Source organism: Oreochromis niloticus, linkage group LG10, assembly GCF_001858045.2.
Source record: "Oreochromis niloticus isolate F11D_XX linkage group LG10, O_niloticus_UMD_NMBU, whole genome shotgun sequence".
NCBI classification, from domain to species: Eukaryota; Metazoa; Chordata; class Actinopteri; order Cichliformes; family Cichlidae; genus Oreochromis; species Oreochromis niloticus.
This window is the reverse complement of record NC_031975.2, coordinates 21,493,858-21,507,665: the sequence shown is the minus strand read 5'-3', so window position 1 is coordinate 21,507,665 and position 13,808 is coordinate 21,493,858. Positions and strand designations below refer to the sequence as shown.

Genomic DNA, 13,808 nt, shown 5'->3' with positions numbered 1-13,808 from the left:
CACACACACACACACACACACACAGAGTTTTTAATTACTACTTCACAGCGCCTCTTCGACACCAACAACCCCACATCCTGGTCTTGTGAAAACACTTCGTCATTGACTCCTGCAGTCAAGACCGATGACTTTCAAGAAATTTAAAACATCTCATCTGACTCTCCCAACAACCATGAACAATAAAGACAAATATAACTCTCACAGTAACTCTCTGGGCAAAGTGCTAGCAGATAGCCATTCATGGTAAAGTTGAGACAAGCAGACAGGAGATTCAGCACTCTTAGAAACCAAGAGCCAAACCCTCTTTGGTCAGGATGTCAGAAACACCCAGTTCTCTGCGGCTCTCTCTCCAAGCAAACGAGACAAGCTGAAGCCTGATTCTTACCACTGAGTGGAATAGCCAAACCAGATTCCAGTCGTTATCTTTAGCCCTGTTTGTACAGATGGGGGACTTCATGGGAATTTAATCAAAGTTACCCTCATTCGTCTTAGCTCAAACTAAAAGGTTCCTTAAGATCGTTGGTTGTCTGTCTATCCACAGTGGTCTAAAGAACTGCGAAGAGGAGGCAAACTCCACATCATTTTTGAAGTGCTCAAACCCTAACCCTAACCGTAGACCAGTCCAATCCAGTAGGTAGAGATGACTGTCAACGGACAGGCGACAGTGCAAGTAAGCATGGAGAAGAGTCCTACACTTGTGCTCTTTACCATACTTTATTACTTAAATAATGTGGTTACTGGTAAACAGTCAACTGAAAGCAAAGTAATTTCAAAACACACAAAAGGCTTATGGTGAGCAAACCAATTTCACAAGCTCATCTGAGGAATGACCAGCCTTGTTGACACTCAACCAATCAGAAATGTGCAGTGCTGCATGCCCCATCGTCATCCAAAAGGAATGGGGGGGGTACAGTAACACACTTTCTCCAAAGATTCTGTATTTCTGACAAAAACGAAGACTCCCTTGGAAAGAAACTGTATTATTTGCAGTACTTACACTCAGTTCTTAGTTCTATTTAAAGTATGGCAAGAGGTCAGCTACAAATATAGTCATAACACTGGTTTCGATGACTGCAATTATTGTTTAATGGTTTACAGTATCACACGGGTGCTCGAATCCCTTCCCTCCTTCCACTTTGACAGGTTTTCTTTTTAATTTCGAATACGATGATTTACTGCCGCCTTTCTTTTTTTATTTCAACCCTTTGAGAACTTATTGTTTCTTAAGAACATACCAAGCGCTATGAGGGTGAAGTTCTTCAGAAATCACTGTTGCTACATGTCTTTTTTAGCACTCATTATTCATTTCTCATATTTATTCAGGGGCTAAATCTGTAGATAAAAATCAGAACAATAACTTTCAACAAGCAAGCTCATTCATGTAGGTGATTCAGGAAATTAAAAAAAAAAAAAACACGTAAAGGAAAATCCCTGAGAGTGTATTACGTTACATGCCCCTGCAGCAGAATGACAGTAAAGGCATTACAGTTATGACGCTATGTGTACAAGTGAGATGCGAGGGATAGGTAACCACATGTTAATGTATAACGTTATCTTTTCTATCAGAATGATAACAATTCTTTTTTTTCTTTTTTTTGAACTGACTTCAAATATCAATCTTGTCACAGATAAGTAATCTGTGCAGCACAAAACACCCTCTGGCCTAAAGACAAGAAATACTCAACTGATTTTTCACATCTGAGAACGTAACAGGTTTTGGGAAGTACGACTGCAAATTCTGACAAAGCCAACTGAGTCAAAGTCGGCAGATCTAATGTCCCGAAAAAATGTGAATATGGAGTTAGCAAATGTCTGCATGGTGCATGGTGCATGCTTCGTGCACTGCATTTTGACACAAAATAACAATACTGGAGATTAAAAGAATCACCTTCTTCAAATGGTATCAGCCCATCGCCAACCGTATAATTATCTTCAAATTAAGCACAGCACACCTAGTAACAGGCCAGAAGGTGTGTATAATCCATTCCAAACATTAACAAATAGGACAGATGAGATATATAATCTCTCTAGCAGGTTGTGACTCTACCCTGGGGTCTCCTCCCAGTTGGGTGTGCCCAGAAAAACTCCAAAGGGAGGTGCCCAGGAGACATCTTAACAGATGCCTGAAACTCCTCACATCATGCAAATGTGTGGATGTAAAATGAGCTGGTTTTGTCCAGCTAGGTATCAAGCTAAGATGTATAATTTCCAAGAGAATACTATCTCAGTGAAAAGGGGGATCAGAAACTTAAAACCAGTCCCACATGGGTCATAACATTTCCGCGGTGAAAAGAAATGAGTAAAACCAATGCCAAAGTTCTTAAAAAGTCTTGTTTAGTTAGATTTCTCTCTTGTCAGAAGCAAGTACAGATTTACCCATTTTCACCCTAACACCCTGTCTGATATGGTCTGCTTCCTTTTGTTTCAAAGGGAACTGAACCACACACTCCAAGCCATTCCTTTTGTCTTTTTTCATTCTCCTCATAACACTCTTTCCTCTCTGGTTGTGCACGTCTGTTCCACAGATATTTCCTTTGGATGGATGGTAGATTTATAAGGCTGCACATCTGGGGCTTGCCTTATAAAAATGCCAGTTTGGTAACATTCAGAACCTTTTAGTGCTTTCATGTTCCTCTGTATAGTGCCTTGATTTTCTTTTTATTACAAATATCAGATTTAAGCCAACTTCCCCATTACTGCGATTTATTCATCTATTTCAAAGGTGTATTAGAGGTTTAATGGAGATTTTGCCTTAAAGTGATAGCTGCATTAATCTTTTGAATGCCTAATCACCCCAGTTCTGCGAATTCTCTATTCTTGCTTTTCAAATCTAGTCATAACAGTTTAAAATTAATATGAGCAACTTTCTTCTATCTTTAGACCTCAACAAAATACATTTACTGAATGAAATTTTTCTCTCTTGAGAGTAGCCACACTTTCTCCTAAGGCTTGACTACATTCCTCTTGGCTAAGAGGAAGAGAAATCACAGAAACACAGAATGCTGATAAGGAACCAATACAGTAACTATTTGTAAGAACCAATATCATCTATCGCTGCATGCTCATAAATTCAGGCTGCCATCTGATTTTACTGACCTGTTTTTTAGTGGTAACCAAGCATGGCTAATGCTTCAGGACGGCTGGCCATGTAAGAGGATATGTGCCAAAAAAGTAAAGAAAGCATAAAGATAGGCAGAAAAGAGAACACTGAAGAACACTGCTGGGTTCTGCTATTTGTTACTGTTATTAAAAGTTACTGTGATTAATAAGAGACTGAATGGGAGATGATAGAGGTTTTACCTCCTGTCCCAACTATATATTAGCTAGAAAGTGGTAGACACACGAGAGGGGGATGGGTTGAGGAGGGGAAAAAGGTTGTGGGCCTTAATTGAAATCATATGTCTTTAACTGAGGGCCGAGGCCAGTCACACATGCTCAAATTCCTGATAATACACACACACAGGCGTACTGCTTCCCTCCTGCAGGGTTTAATCCCCCTGGACATTCAAAATTAAGCTTTTCACATGGCGCTCTGCACCACTAGTCAGACACAAACCAGCCCTTTAATGGCTCCCTTGTCCTGGTCGTGGGTGCCTCACTGGGAGGGGAGGAAGGCAAGCCCGAGAGGAGGTATCAGGGAGCAGGAGGTGAGTGGGAGAGCTTGGAGAAAGATTTTTTTAAAATGGTGGAATGTAAGGCTCTAATCACAAAAATGTGATATATTTTTACCAATTTTGTGCTATTAAATTAAACTATTGAGATAATGTCATGTCCACGTTACCTTCTGTGCAGTGCACACTGGGTTGAAATTAGATTTGTTATGAAGTAGCTAACTTTAGCATTGTAATGCATGACAGAAATATCAGGTGAATGCAGCTTATTTCAAATGTGAGCAATTAAGGGAACACAACTATTTGGTTTGGAATAAGTTTATCTCGTAGAGAAAGTCAAATGATTTGAGTAAGGAAACTAACTTTGTTGTGTAAAGCACAGGCAGCTGTGAAGGCAGGCAGCTGTAAGAGACTTTTTTCCATACAACAAAATGCTTTGCAGACGAAATACTTGTTTTTCTTTTTTCTTTTTTAATCATTAAACAAGTTTGTTTTTTTTAGAAGATGTTATTTTTGGACTTCATATGATCATATGATCAAATTAATTTTAAAAAAAAAAAGCCCGACAGGTTTATCACTGTTGATTGTTTTGTTCATTTCGGTTGCCATTTTGAGTTCAGTACTTTTCATAGCTAACCATTTACACATCAAAGTTCATCAAAATGATCTCAATATGAAAGCTCCATACTTATCTTGATATCAGTATGAGGCCTTGAAAAATCAGCAGAAAATTAAAAAGAAATAAACACACAGAGGTATGTTGCTCTATTCCCTGACAAAATTGATACAGTTTCAATTTTCTAAATATGAATGAGCCAAAGACTCCTGCAGTCTCTCTGGACCATAAGCAAAGAAGGCTTAACGACTTCATTCCCTCAATATGCCGGCAGCCAAGCGGGGCAGGAAAGGCTCCATTAAGAAAACCTGGAGACTGATTTGACATTTCTGGGGATCACTGGTTGATTAGTGAACACAAACAACCAAATAGGTGGGGTCACAGGCCTGACATCTATAATGCCTGTGGAGCTGCTAAAATGACTTTCTCTTAATGCTTTACTGGTCTGCTGATCTGAGTTTTCCCGACAGGGGATCAAGTAAAACCTGACCCATTCAACATGTTTTGGTAACTCATGAGAATAGCTGAAATCAAGTAATAACTCCATATTGTTAAAACACATTCAGAATGTTTATGCAGTAAATCTATTTTGTGTTCACAAAATATATCTAGTACAATTTATTTTACCTGAGTATAAATGTGAAGAGTTTAACATTTAAATTATATTTGGGTTTTTAAAAAGCAAATTGTTCTTAATGGTTCTTAATTGGAAAACAGTAGCCTTGTTCCATTCATTAGAAAAAAAATATTCATATAAAGAGTAAAATCAGTTCCAAACCAAGAAGGAATTATGGTCTATAAGTCATGCAAGGTCTCTATCTGTCAGCCACTGTTAATGTTAACTTGGAGACTTCAGTTTCAGCTGCCAGCTCCTGGGCTGAGAAGCTCGAGCGACGTGTGATCCAGACCTCTCAGCTTCCGCATTGTGGAGCCTCATTCTTTCCACAGGGCCACAGCACTCAGCCACAATAGCTATCACTATAATAATAGGCCAGTTGCCATGAATGGCATTTACATACTGCCTTGGCAAATAATACTGTTAGACGAACATTGAGTGCGAGCCATTCCCACCTACTTGAAGCTGCCACTGTGTGATTTAAGGGATGGAATTTTGAAAACCCAAAATGTCAGTAACCCATGGTATTGCATTACTCCTCCACTAAACTGTTCCAACAGTAAAACTGACAATCAAGTGCTACAATTCAGACGTAAGGTTAGATAACCATTTAAAAGAGGCATTTTTTCTTTTGGAAAAGGTGATTGAATTTTTGTATGCAAATCTGCTATTATATTACTTTTACATCAAATTTGGCTTCATTAATTATATATATATATTTTTAATTAATTATTTTTCATTAATTATCTTACTTGGGCCATCAAATCAAATTGTCTTCAGTTCAGCTGGATTAAAAGTAAGGCTGGGCTTACAGTTTGAGCCGGATAATAAATACCTGCACTACTGAAGATACATTGGATATTGGATGGACTGTTTACTCTGGGGGGGGGGTTGATGAAGCTACATCATCTGCGCCACTCTTAATCTTTGAATTCAGGTGTTTTCAGTCCTATTGCTACAGGTGGATGAAATATAGTCTCCAGCTAGGCAGTCTGCCTTTACAAAAACATGTGAAATATGGGTCGTTCTTAAGAGGTCGCTGATTTTAAGCAGATGCCATCATTGCAACCAGTTTGTGAAATTTCTTCTTTCCTAGATATTTCACGATCAGCTGTAAATGGTACCATTGCAAAGTGGAAGCATTTCGCAACCACAGCAACTCAGCCACGAAATGGCAGACCACATAAAGTTACAGAGCGTGGTCGCCAAGTGCTGAGACATAAAACTCGCCAACTCTCCGCTGACTCAATAACTGCAGAGCTCAAAATCTCCTCTGGCATTAACATCAGCACCAACACCATGCTCCAGGAGCTTCATGGTACGGGTTTCCATGGCAGAGCACCTCCTGTGCGTGCAATGTGTCGCAGTATTTATTTTAGATTTATAGTGGGGGATTTTTTGTCTTTATTTAATAGTTCAGCAGTGAAGACTAGACAGGAGGCTGGACTCAAACCTAAGTGCTCCGTTTTAGCCACAGGGCATATGGGTGCCTGCTCAAACAGTGAGCTAAATTGGTGCCCTGTATCTGAGTACTTCTGTCCATATAGTTTATTTAGCACTGAGTCAATATTGTACATGAAGACGAAATAATCAAAGTGGTTCTAGGCTATTAATTAGAGATTTATGGGTTTCTGACAAGAAAAAAAGATGCCATAAGACATCTTGGCTAAAGTGCTTTTAGGCTTTTCATAGTGAGGGTATAGGGTATAAAATATCTGGCACTGAGTTTGGTTTTAGAATTGAAGAAGCCTCTTGGATGAGAAGTGAAACACTGTAAAACTGAGACTGAGATTCTTTTGGCACCTTGAAGATGAATTAAAAAGGTATTTTTTATTATTTTTTCCAAGTATGGAGCTTGATTTGTAGCCAGATTATTATATTAATCCTTTCATTTTGCATGAAATTTGGAAGTTGTGCCAAGTATCTGATTATAGTTCACCAACCTTCCCAGAGCTGTACAGTAAAAGCTTAGGTAAAAACTGGTTGTCATAGTTACTCATGTTATTTCTTCTGTTATGACAGTTACCTCATCACTGCTTTATCTCTCTCTCCACACTTTATCACAATCATTTCTATTTCAGGAAGTTGTGTATGGTATCCGGTAGTTTGTAGAGACTCTTGCCAAGACATGAGCACTCCCTGGAAACACTCCCTTGTCCCATTGAAACTAGTAAAAGAAACCCTCCAAAATTCCCAAAACAGCCCCATCATACAACAGTATTAAGTCATATGCTTGCTTAGCGCATATCCGAAAATACATCATTTGCACACTGACTTTTATGACAATCTCCCGTGTTCCCAAGGTGAAAGGAAACACTTCATTCCTTCCATGTGTCACTTCCTGCTCAGTAGAAAATTCCCACCAGTGAGACTGGACTTTCCAGCAAAGCCAGTTGGTCAAGGAGTTCATGAATAAAAAGGAAAATGTTCAATTTCAAAAGGCCTGAAGGATGCCATCACTGGATTTGGTGAACTTGACTGGGTTAAATTTATAGTCCTTCTTTTGAAACATTCTTAGTTAACTGAAGTATGTGGTGATCTTTCTTTTTTTTATTACAATATGTAAGTTTAAGTGTTCCTCTTTGGTTTTATTCTCACCCAAAAACAAACATGCTTCAGCATAAAATATGCTGCAAGTTAAGTGTCATGCTGTAAGGTAGGTTTTGAATGATGGATTTACTGCTTCGAGTCTTTACCAACACAATCTGAAACAGTGACTTTCTGCTTTGCTGTCCACACTAGCTCAAGCATCACGTTACACAAACTGGTTCTGTCAGGACAGAACTCATGGTATATACACTGTTTCTAAAGTATCTCATGAACAATCAGTATTGTCACGTGGTCAAACTGAATCAGAATACAGAAAGAAGGAAACAAAGAAAGAGTGAGTTCTTTATGTGACTCTAGGGAGTGGATGTTTCCTCTTGTAAAGCACAGAAGGTTCCACCTGAGCGTGACAATAACGCGGCCCTGACTTGGAGGTTTCCAGCTGTCCGCGTTTACTTCATAAAATGAGATGCCAGAGAACATTTTTAGACTTCAGTAAGGAAGAAAAGAAGGACTGGAAAAGATGTAAAGAGAGATGGAGAGAAGAGATAAACAGAGAGAAGAAAGCATGAGGAAGACAGATTTGCCGCTCTCATATTACCCTCACGCAAAGCCCTCCTGTCATGCATGTCTGTGTTTGTAGAAATTCCTGTAGCTGTTGGTTCCTCTCACTCCAACTTTGTATTTTCTTGTTTTAGTCAAAGCAAGACCTGAGCTGGAAGCCCCACTGTTAAATGGTTACCACAGAGTTCTGCCTTATAACCTGTAGTGCTGAAAACATGAAATTTGATCTGTCTATGAATTTAAATGTACACAAGCAGCAATCTCTGGTTAGTTATTTGGATACACAAAATAACAGAATGTTATGGACCTAATGCTATCATCACACTTCTATGGTCACTAACCAAAGACACCATATTAGGCTGTACTTTCAAACATCAGCCAACTTTTTCTGAAGCCAGTATGACTTGCTCTGATTCAGCTGGATGACTTCTTTGCTTTGCAATATCGAGCATTGCGGCATCATTTTTCCATGTGGGAGTTTTCTTTTTGAACTTTTGTATCCTGCATGGGAGAGCTTTGATTCAGTATTGAGTTTTTATTTGGTTAGATTAAGGCATTAAACTACTTGCTTGAGTTGAATATAATGGTTTGGATTAAAAGCTACGACACTTTGAGTATGAGGGTGCGCTCCGACGTGATGTCAGGGAGGTTCTGACTAACACCATACATATAAAACCTTCTCAGTTGCTTTATCTCAGATCTTTCAAGATGGACGGAATTAAAGTGGAAAATTGTTTTTTGGTGACAAATTAAAATCAACAATTAAAATTGTTAAAAAAATCAGCGTATCAGTGCAGAGTTCGTATGGAGGTGCATGCTCACACATGAAATGAGGCAATTTGCACATTTGTGAAAGCACATATGGCATAGGGCAACATATGCTGCCATTCAGGCAATGTCTGTAAGGAAAGTATGCTTATTTGAGCAAGAGAATGCCAAACCACATTCTGGGTGTATTTCAACAATGTGGCTCATTAGTAAAACAGTCAGGCGTTTCATTGACCTGCCTGCAGTCCAGACCTGTCACTCACTGAAAACATTTAACGCATTAGGAAATGTAAATTAACCTTTGATATACAATGACATTTACTTTAACCGAGAAATTATTTAATTAGATTTACCAAGCAACCCAACCTTTTGGAAAGTCTATTTCCAATAAACTATCAAAATCCTAGATAAAGAAATTAGAACAGAACCAAAAACCAAGCTGATAAATTACATCCGTAACTACTGGCTCTTACCCTGAAAACAATACTTTTTTGTAATATACGAGACACTCCGTCATGAGGGGGCAGATAGATTTCACTTCGGCTCTTTGTATGCCTGTCCCACCCTTTTAAGCACGGATATGCTGCCACAACGAGGGCTGAGACAGATCAATCGCAACTCCACAACTACAACAACACAATACTTGACGAATGGACATCTCTCACATATCCGAAGCACAATATTCCCATTGTCTGTCTGCCTCAGTCACACAATATCCATACTCACAGCTTATGTGTGCACACACTCACACACCTCCTGTTTCCTCCATGCTCAGAAACCTGCTAGCCTGCCAGCAATGGAAAACTTGGAAAAGATCATCTGCTAGAGTTCATCATGCCTTGAATGTCCTTTTGGCAGCTCATACATTTGGAGAACAATCAAGATACTATTTCAAAACTATTCCAGTGAACAGTGGGATGCATTATCTCATTTATAATCATGTGAATGATAGCGCACATGCAATTTCAAGATTGAGTGTTGTGCCTGTTTCCATGGATTCTGTCACTGAGGAGAATTGGGTCTCACACCCAGGAAACTGTACTTCAAAGTCATGATGCAGTTACAGCCATCGCTCTGGTTGGCAGCATGAGAAATTCAACGAGAATTCTGACCGCATCCCACCTCATGTGAATTCAAATCTTAAGAAATGCATGTGACTTGTGCTTGGGGAAATCCACTGTAAACAGTGGTTACCTGTGAGTCGGGCTCCATGTAAGGGCTTGTCTTGCCATCTTCACTAACTGTTGGTGACCACACTCTGTCTCCCGATCCTGATCTGAAAGACAATACCCATGAGAGAGAGAAAAAAGAGAGTGTCAGATAAATCCAATGCCATCTGACACCCAAGCTGAAGCAATGATTTCTGCTGAGAGTATGGATTTTTCTTTGCTGACATCTTTTTATTTTTTTTCCCAAGGAACCTAAAGAGCATTTGTGAATGTCTGAAAATGAACCCAGAAAAATAAAAGTAGTCTGTATGCTCTAATCGTTTTAGAATTGAAGGGAGATGGGAAAGATGACAGCTTTAGGATCACACAAAATCCCATAACTGTTACTGAATGTTAGCAGTGCAGGATGCCTCTGTGCCAAAACACTCACAGTACTCAAGGTAAAGTCTGAGCATGAACATGCATGTATATGTGGATTTCTATGTATAGTTGGCAGGTTTCACATTTTTAATGGGATAAAGCTACTTTCCTCCCACTGATACCAAGATAATGTCATCATCATTATATCATAAATCCACTGTTTGAACTATCACTGGAAGAGCACATTGTATGTTGGGCCGTGGATTTGTCATAAGTAGCGATAGCTGAATTACTGGAATCTGAGGCTTACCCCTCTCCTGTTTAGATTATCAGTAATTGACTCCAGTTGCATATTCTTACATAAAAGTAAAAGGACTTACTGTCTGACAGCAATGATAAAACACATTACTTATAGCACTGCTGAATGAGCCTCTATGAAAGCACATGGTAAGCAGGGGCACACAGCAATTTTTCTTCTTTTGAAAGACCCAAAATAAAATACTCTGGTGAAAATAAGGGCGTGCAACTTATTTTCCAGCTGATAAACTGGTGCTATTCATTTCCAACGGCATTACTAATGGTTCACTTGCAATGCTATTTAACTTTCAAGTTTCACATTCAACTAGTGGAAGTTTTCCGGTCACATAAAAGAATCAAGGGGAATTCTTTAGTTCATCTGGCTTTTGTTGCTATAGTGTTGGCCGTCAAGTGGGAAAACATCCCACCTCCAAAGCAGTAACACCCGGACATGACGCTGAAGGACAGCAGTGTGTGTGTGTCTGTGTGTATGTGCGCTTTTCTTCACTTTCCTATTCATCTACAAAGACATAAAAACCATTAACAGAAGTAGTGCGAGTGCATGAATGCATTGTTGACCCCCACAGGGGGGAGGGTTGACGTCTAAAGAGGTGAGGTCATTGGGCTGGCAGCTGGCACATCATTGCATGAGCTGAGCCAATGCTTCAGATATGAACCATGGAGGTGTTGCTATCAAGGACGCTCTTATGAGGCGCCAAGTGTCTGCAGATGGACAAGCGCTACTGCGTAGGATGAGCCCTGCACCCCCCCTCCTCCACCAATTCCTCCACGTTTCAGAAATTGAAAGCCTTCATGTATCCAGAATGTTTGGTTGCGATAGCTACCATACAAACACCCTATTGAAAGGAGTTCAGTCTGAAGTGGCCTATCTGAATTGGTATTTGGTGAAAACCAAAGACAAGGAATTTACCGTACATCCATCTTAACAGAGTTTTGAATGCAGAGGCGTAAGTGGAAAGTATGAGAGGCAGACAGTGGTCATTATACTAGAGGTCACTCTGAAGAGGGATGTCAAAATCATGTAACCATCTAGTTAAAAAATATGCACTGCACTTGAAACAAAACTGTGCCACAGCTGTCGTTTTGTCTTCTGGAAACTATTTTGGCAATGTCAAATGTAACATAATGTATGTTATGTAATAGAAAAAAATAGCCACACAAACAATCTGTTGCAAACAAGTGTGATGTGATGAGGACACCCAGATTACCCAGGGCCATGAGGATCCTACATCCAAAACACTTCTGCTAAACATTCATTAATTAGTCGATTGTCTCTCTAACTTTCCACCTGATTGTGCGCATGCGTTTGTCTGATCCAGGCCTGGATAGTAAAATCTGTCTGGAAATATTCTTTGAAATAAACTCATCGTCACAAAAGCACCATGATGTCAAAGGATACGGGTGAATATTCTTACCTCTAATATATCAACTTCAATACAAAGGCAAAGAATTTTTAGATCCCATGGATTTATTTTCATCGGATTAAAATTAAAAAAGAAAGTATGAAACACAAAATCCCCCTAAAAATGAAGAGTTAGATGTTAGATAAAAATTCATGATAAAAAGAGATAAAAGTGAAAGAGAAAAAAATGAAAGAAAAGCGGAAATGGAAACACACAGAAAGCAGAACATCAAAAGAAAAAAAAGTCATCACAATGATTTTCCTATTCTTTCCTATGATCATATTTTCCCTTGCCTGACCTCCCCCTGCCAGGTTTAATTTCCTGATTGGAGAGATCTGGATCTTGGAACAGCAGATGAGTTTACTTTGGCTGCACATGACCACAATGTTCAAAAAGGAGCATGGGGCAGACGGCTGAAAACCCTCAAATTAAGACAGGGCTGACAACTGATCATTTCAGGGTTCACTTAGAGTCTTACTCCATTATCAAAGCCATCTGAAAAAGGACAATTTTAAGTTGTTTTGGTCATCACTGGACCTGGCCGTATGTCCTTTTTCTGTGCAAGGACTTAAGTGGGGGTTGTTTCTGTAGAATCTAAGACGAGGCAATAACTCTCTAAAGTGCAGCTTTAGAGGTCTCATTGGCAGATCTCAAAGGGACACTTCAAAAAAAATCTCCATCTGTGCGCCGACAAGATCAATGGAAGAGAAGGAAAGGGAGGAACAATCGTCCCTTCGACCTCTTGTGCAACACAGCCTCCCGAACTCCGCTGATGTTACAGTTGTAACCACAAAAAAGGAGACCTTTGGAGAGTGTGAGAGGAATGATGAGATGAAGAAACAGGAGAAAACAACCCTGGTAGTGGAGGGGTGTAGACAAGTTGGTTCCTTTGGAGGTTTCTTTTTGTTTTTGTCCCTGCTGGAGTCCTGTGCTCCTTTGGTCCCATGCAGCCTTGTGCATAATTCTTCATCTGTGAATCACGGGTCATTAAGTCAAAGTGAGAAGGAAGAGGCAAATTCTACACCAAAGCGACCTCACTCTGTCTTTTCTCTGTCTGATTTCTCTGTTTGAATTCACATCCTCTTTCTTGTTTTGGTTTTACTCTTCGGATCATGATCAGAATTATATATATATATATATATATATATATATATATATATATATATATATATATATATATATATATATATATATATATATATATATATATATATATATATATATATATATATATATACACACACACATCTAATTGCATCTGTAGGGCTGAGATATGCACTCATACTACATGTGTTACCCATCTTATTCTCCTAATCATAGCCTTATACGACACCATTGCATGTTTAACCACACCCAAAAGCATCAAAGCATGAGTGGAAGTCATTGATGGTGCATGTCTAGTATGCCTGTGAGCTTTTAACAACCCAGTAAGTGAATCCTGGACCTATTTAATCAACCATCACTCGCTACAACTCTTTTTCTGACAAGTGTATGCAAACCTAAGTATTGAAACACAAGATTAAAAAAACCTTTGTAACTTGGCCCTGGAATTTTCTGCAGCTATGTCAATAAAAAGAAGATCAACAGAACGTATTTATGATTCTCTGTATAAAGTATTTTCTCAGTAACCAGGATATTTTTCTTTCAGCTGCTGCCGCAACTTTTCTGTCACAAGTGAAACTGAATTGACCACAATTGTTGGAAGTGGAAGCCAAACCCCAGAGATGAAGGAGCTGAAACTATATACACATTTGGAAATGCTGCTTTTATGTTATTTGGAAGAACTGACTTTTAAAGGTCTAAACCATCAGTGGTGCAACTTTTCTTCGCACCTGG

At 39.2% G+C, this 13,808-nt stretch overlaps 1 protein-coding gene across 1 annotated transcript in view; it reads right to left on the bottom strand.

Annotated features, from left to right (window-relative positions):
* Positions 1–13,808, bottom strand: part of pdlim4 (PDZ and LIM domain 4) — a 43,584-nt gene that overhangs the window by 13,963 nt on the left and 15,813 nt on the right. Inside the window, exon 3 of the mRNA XM_005452538.4 lies at positions 9,917–9,998. Within this exon, the coding sequence (XP_005452595.1) occupies positions 9,917–9,998 (82 nt within the window). The remainder of the gene's footprint in view (positions 1–9,916; positions 9,999–13,808) is intronic.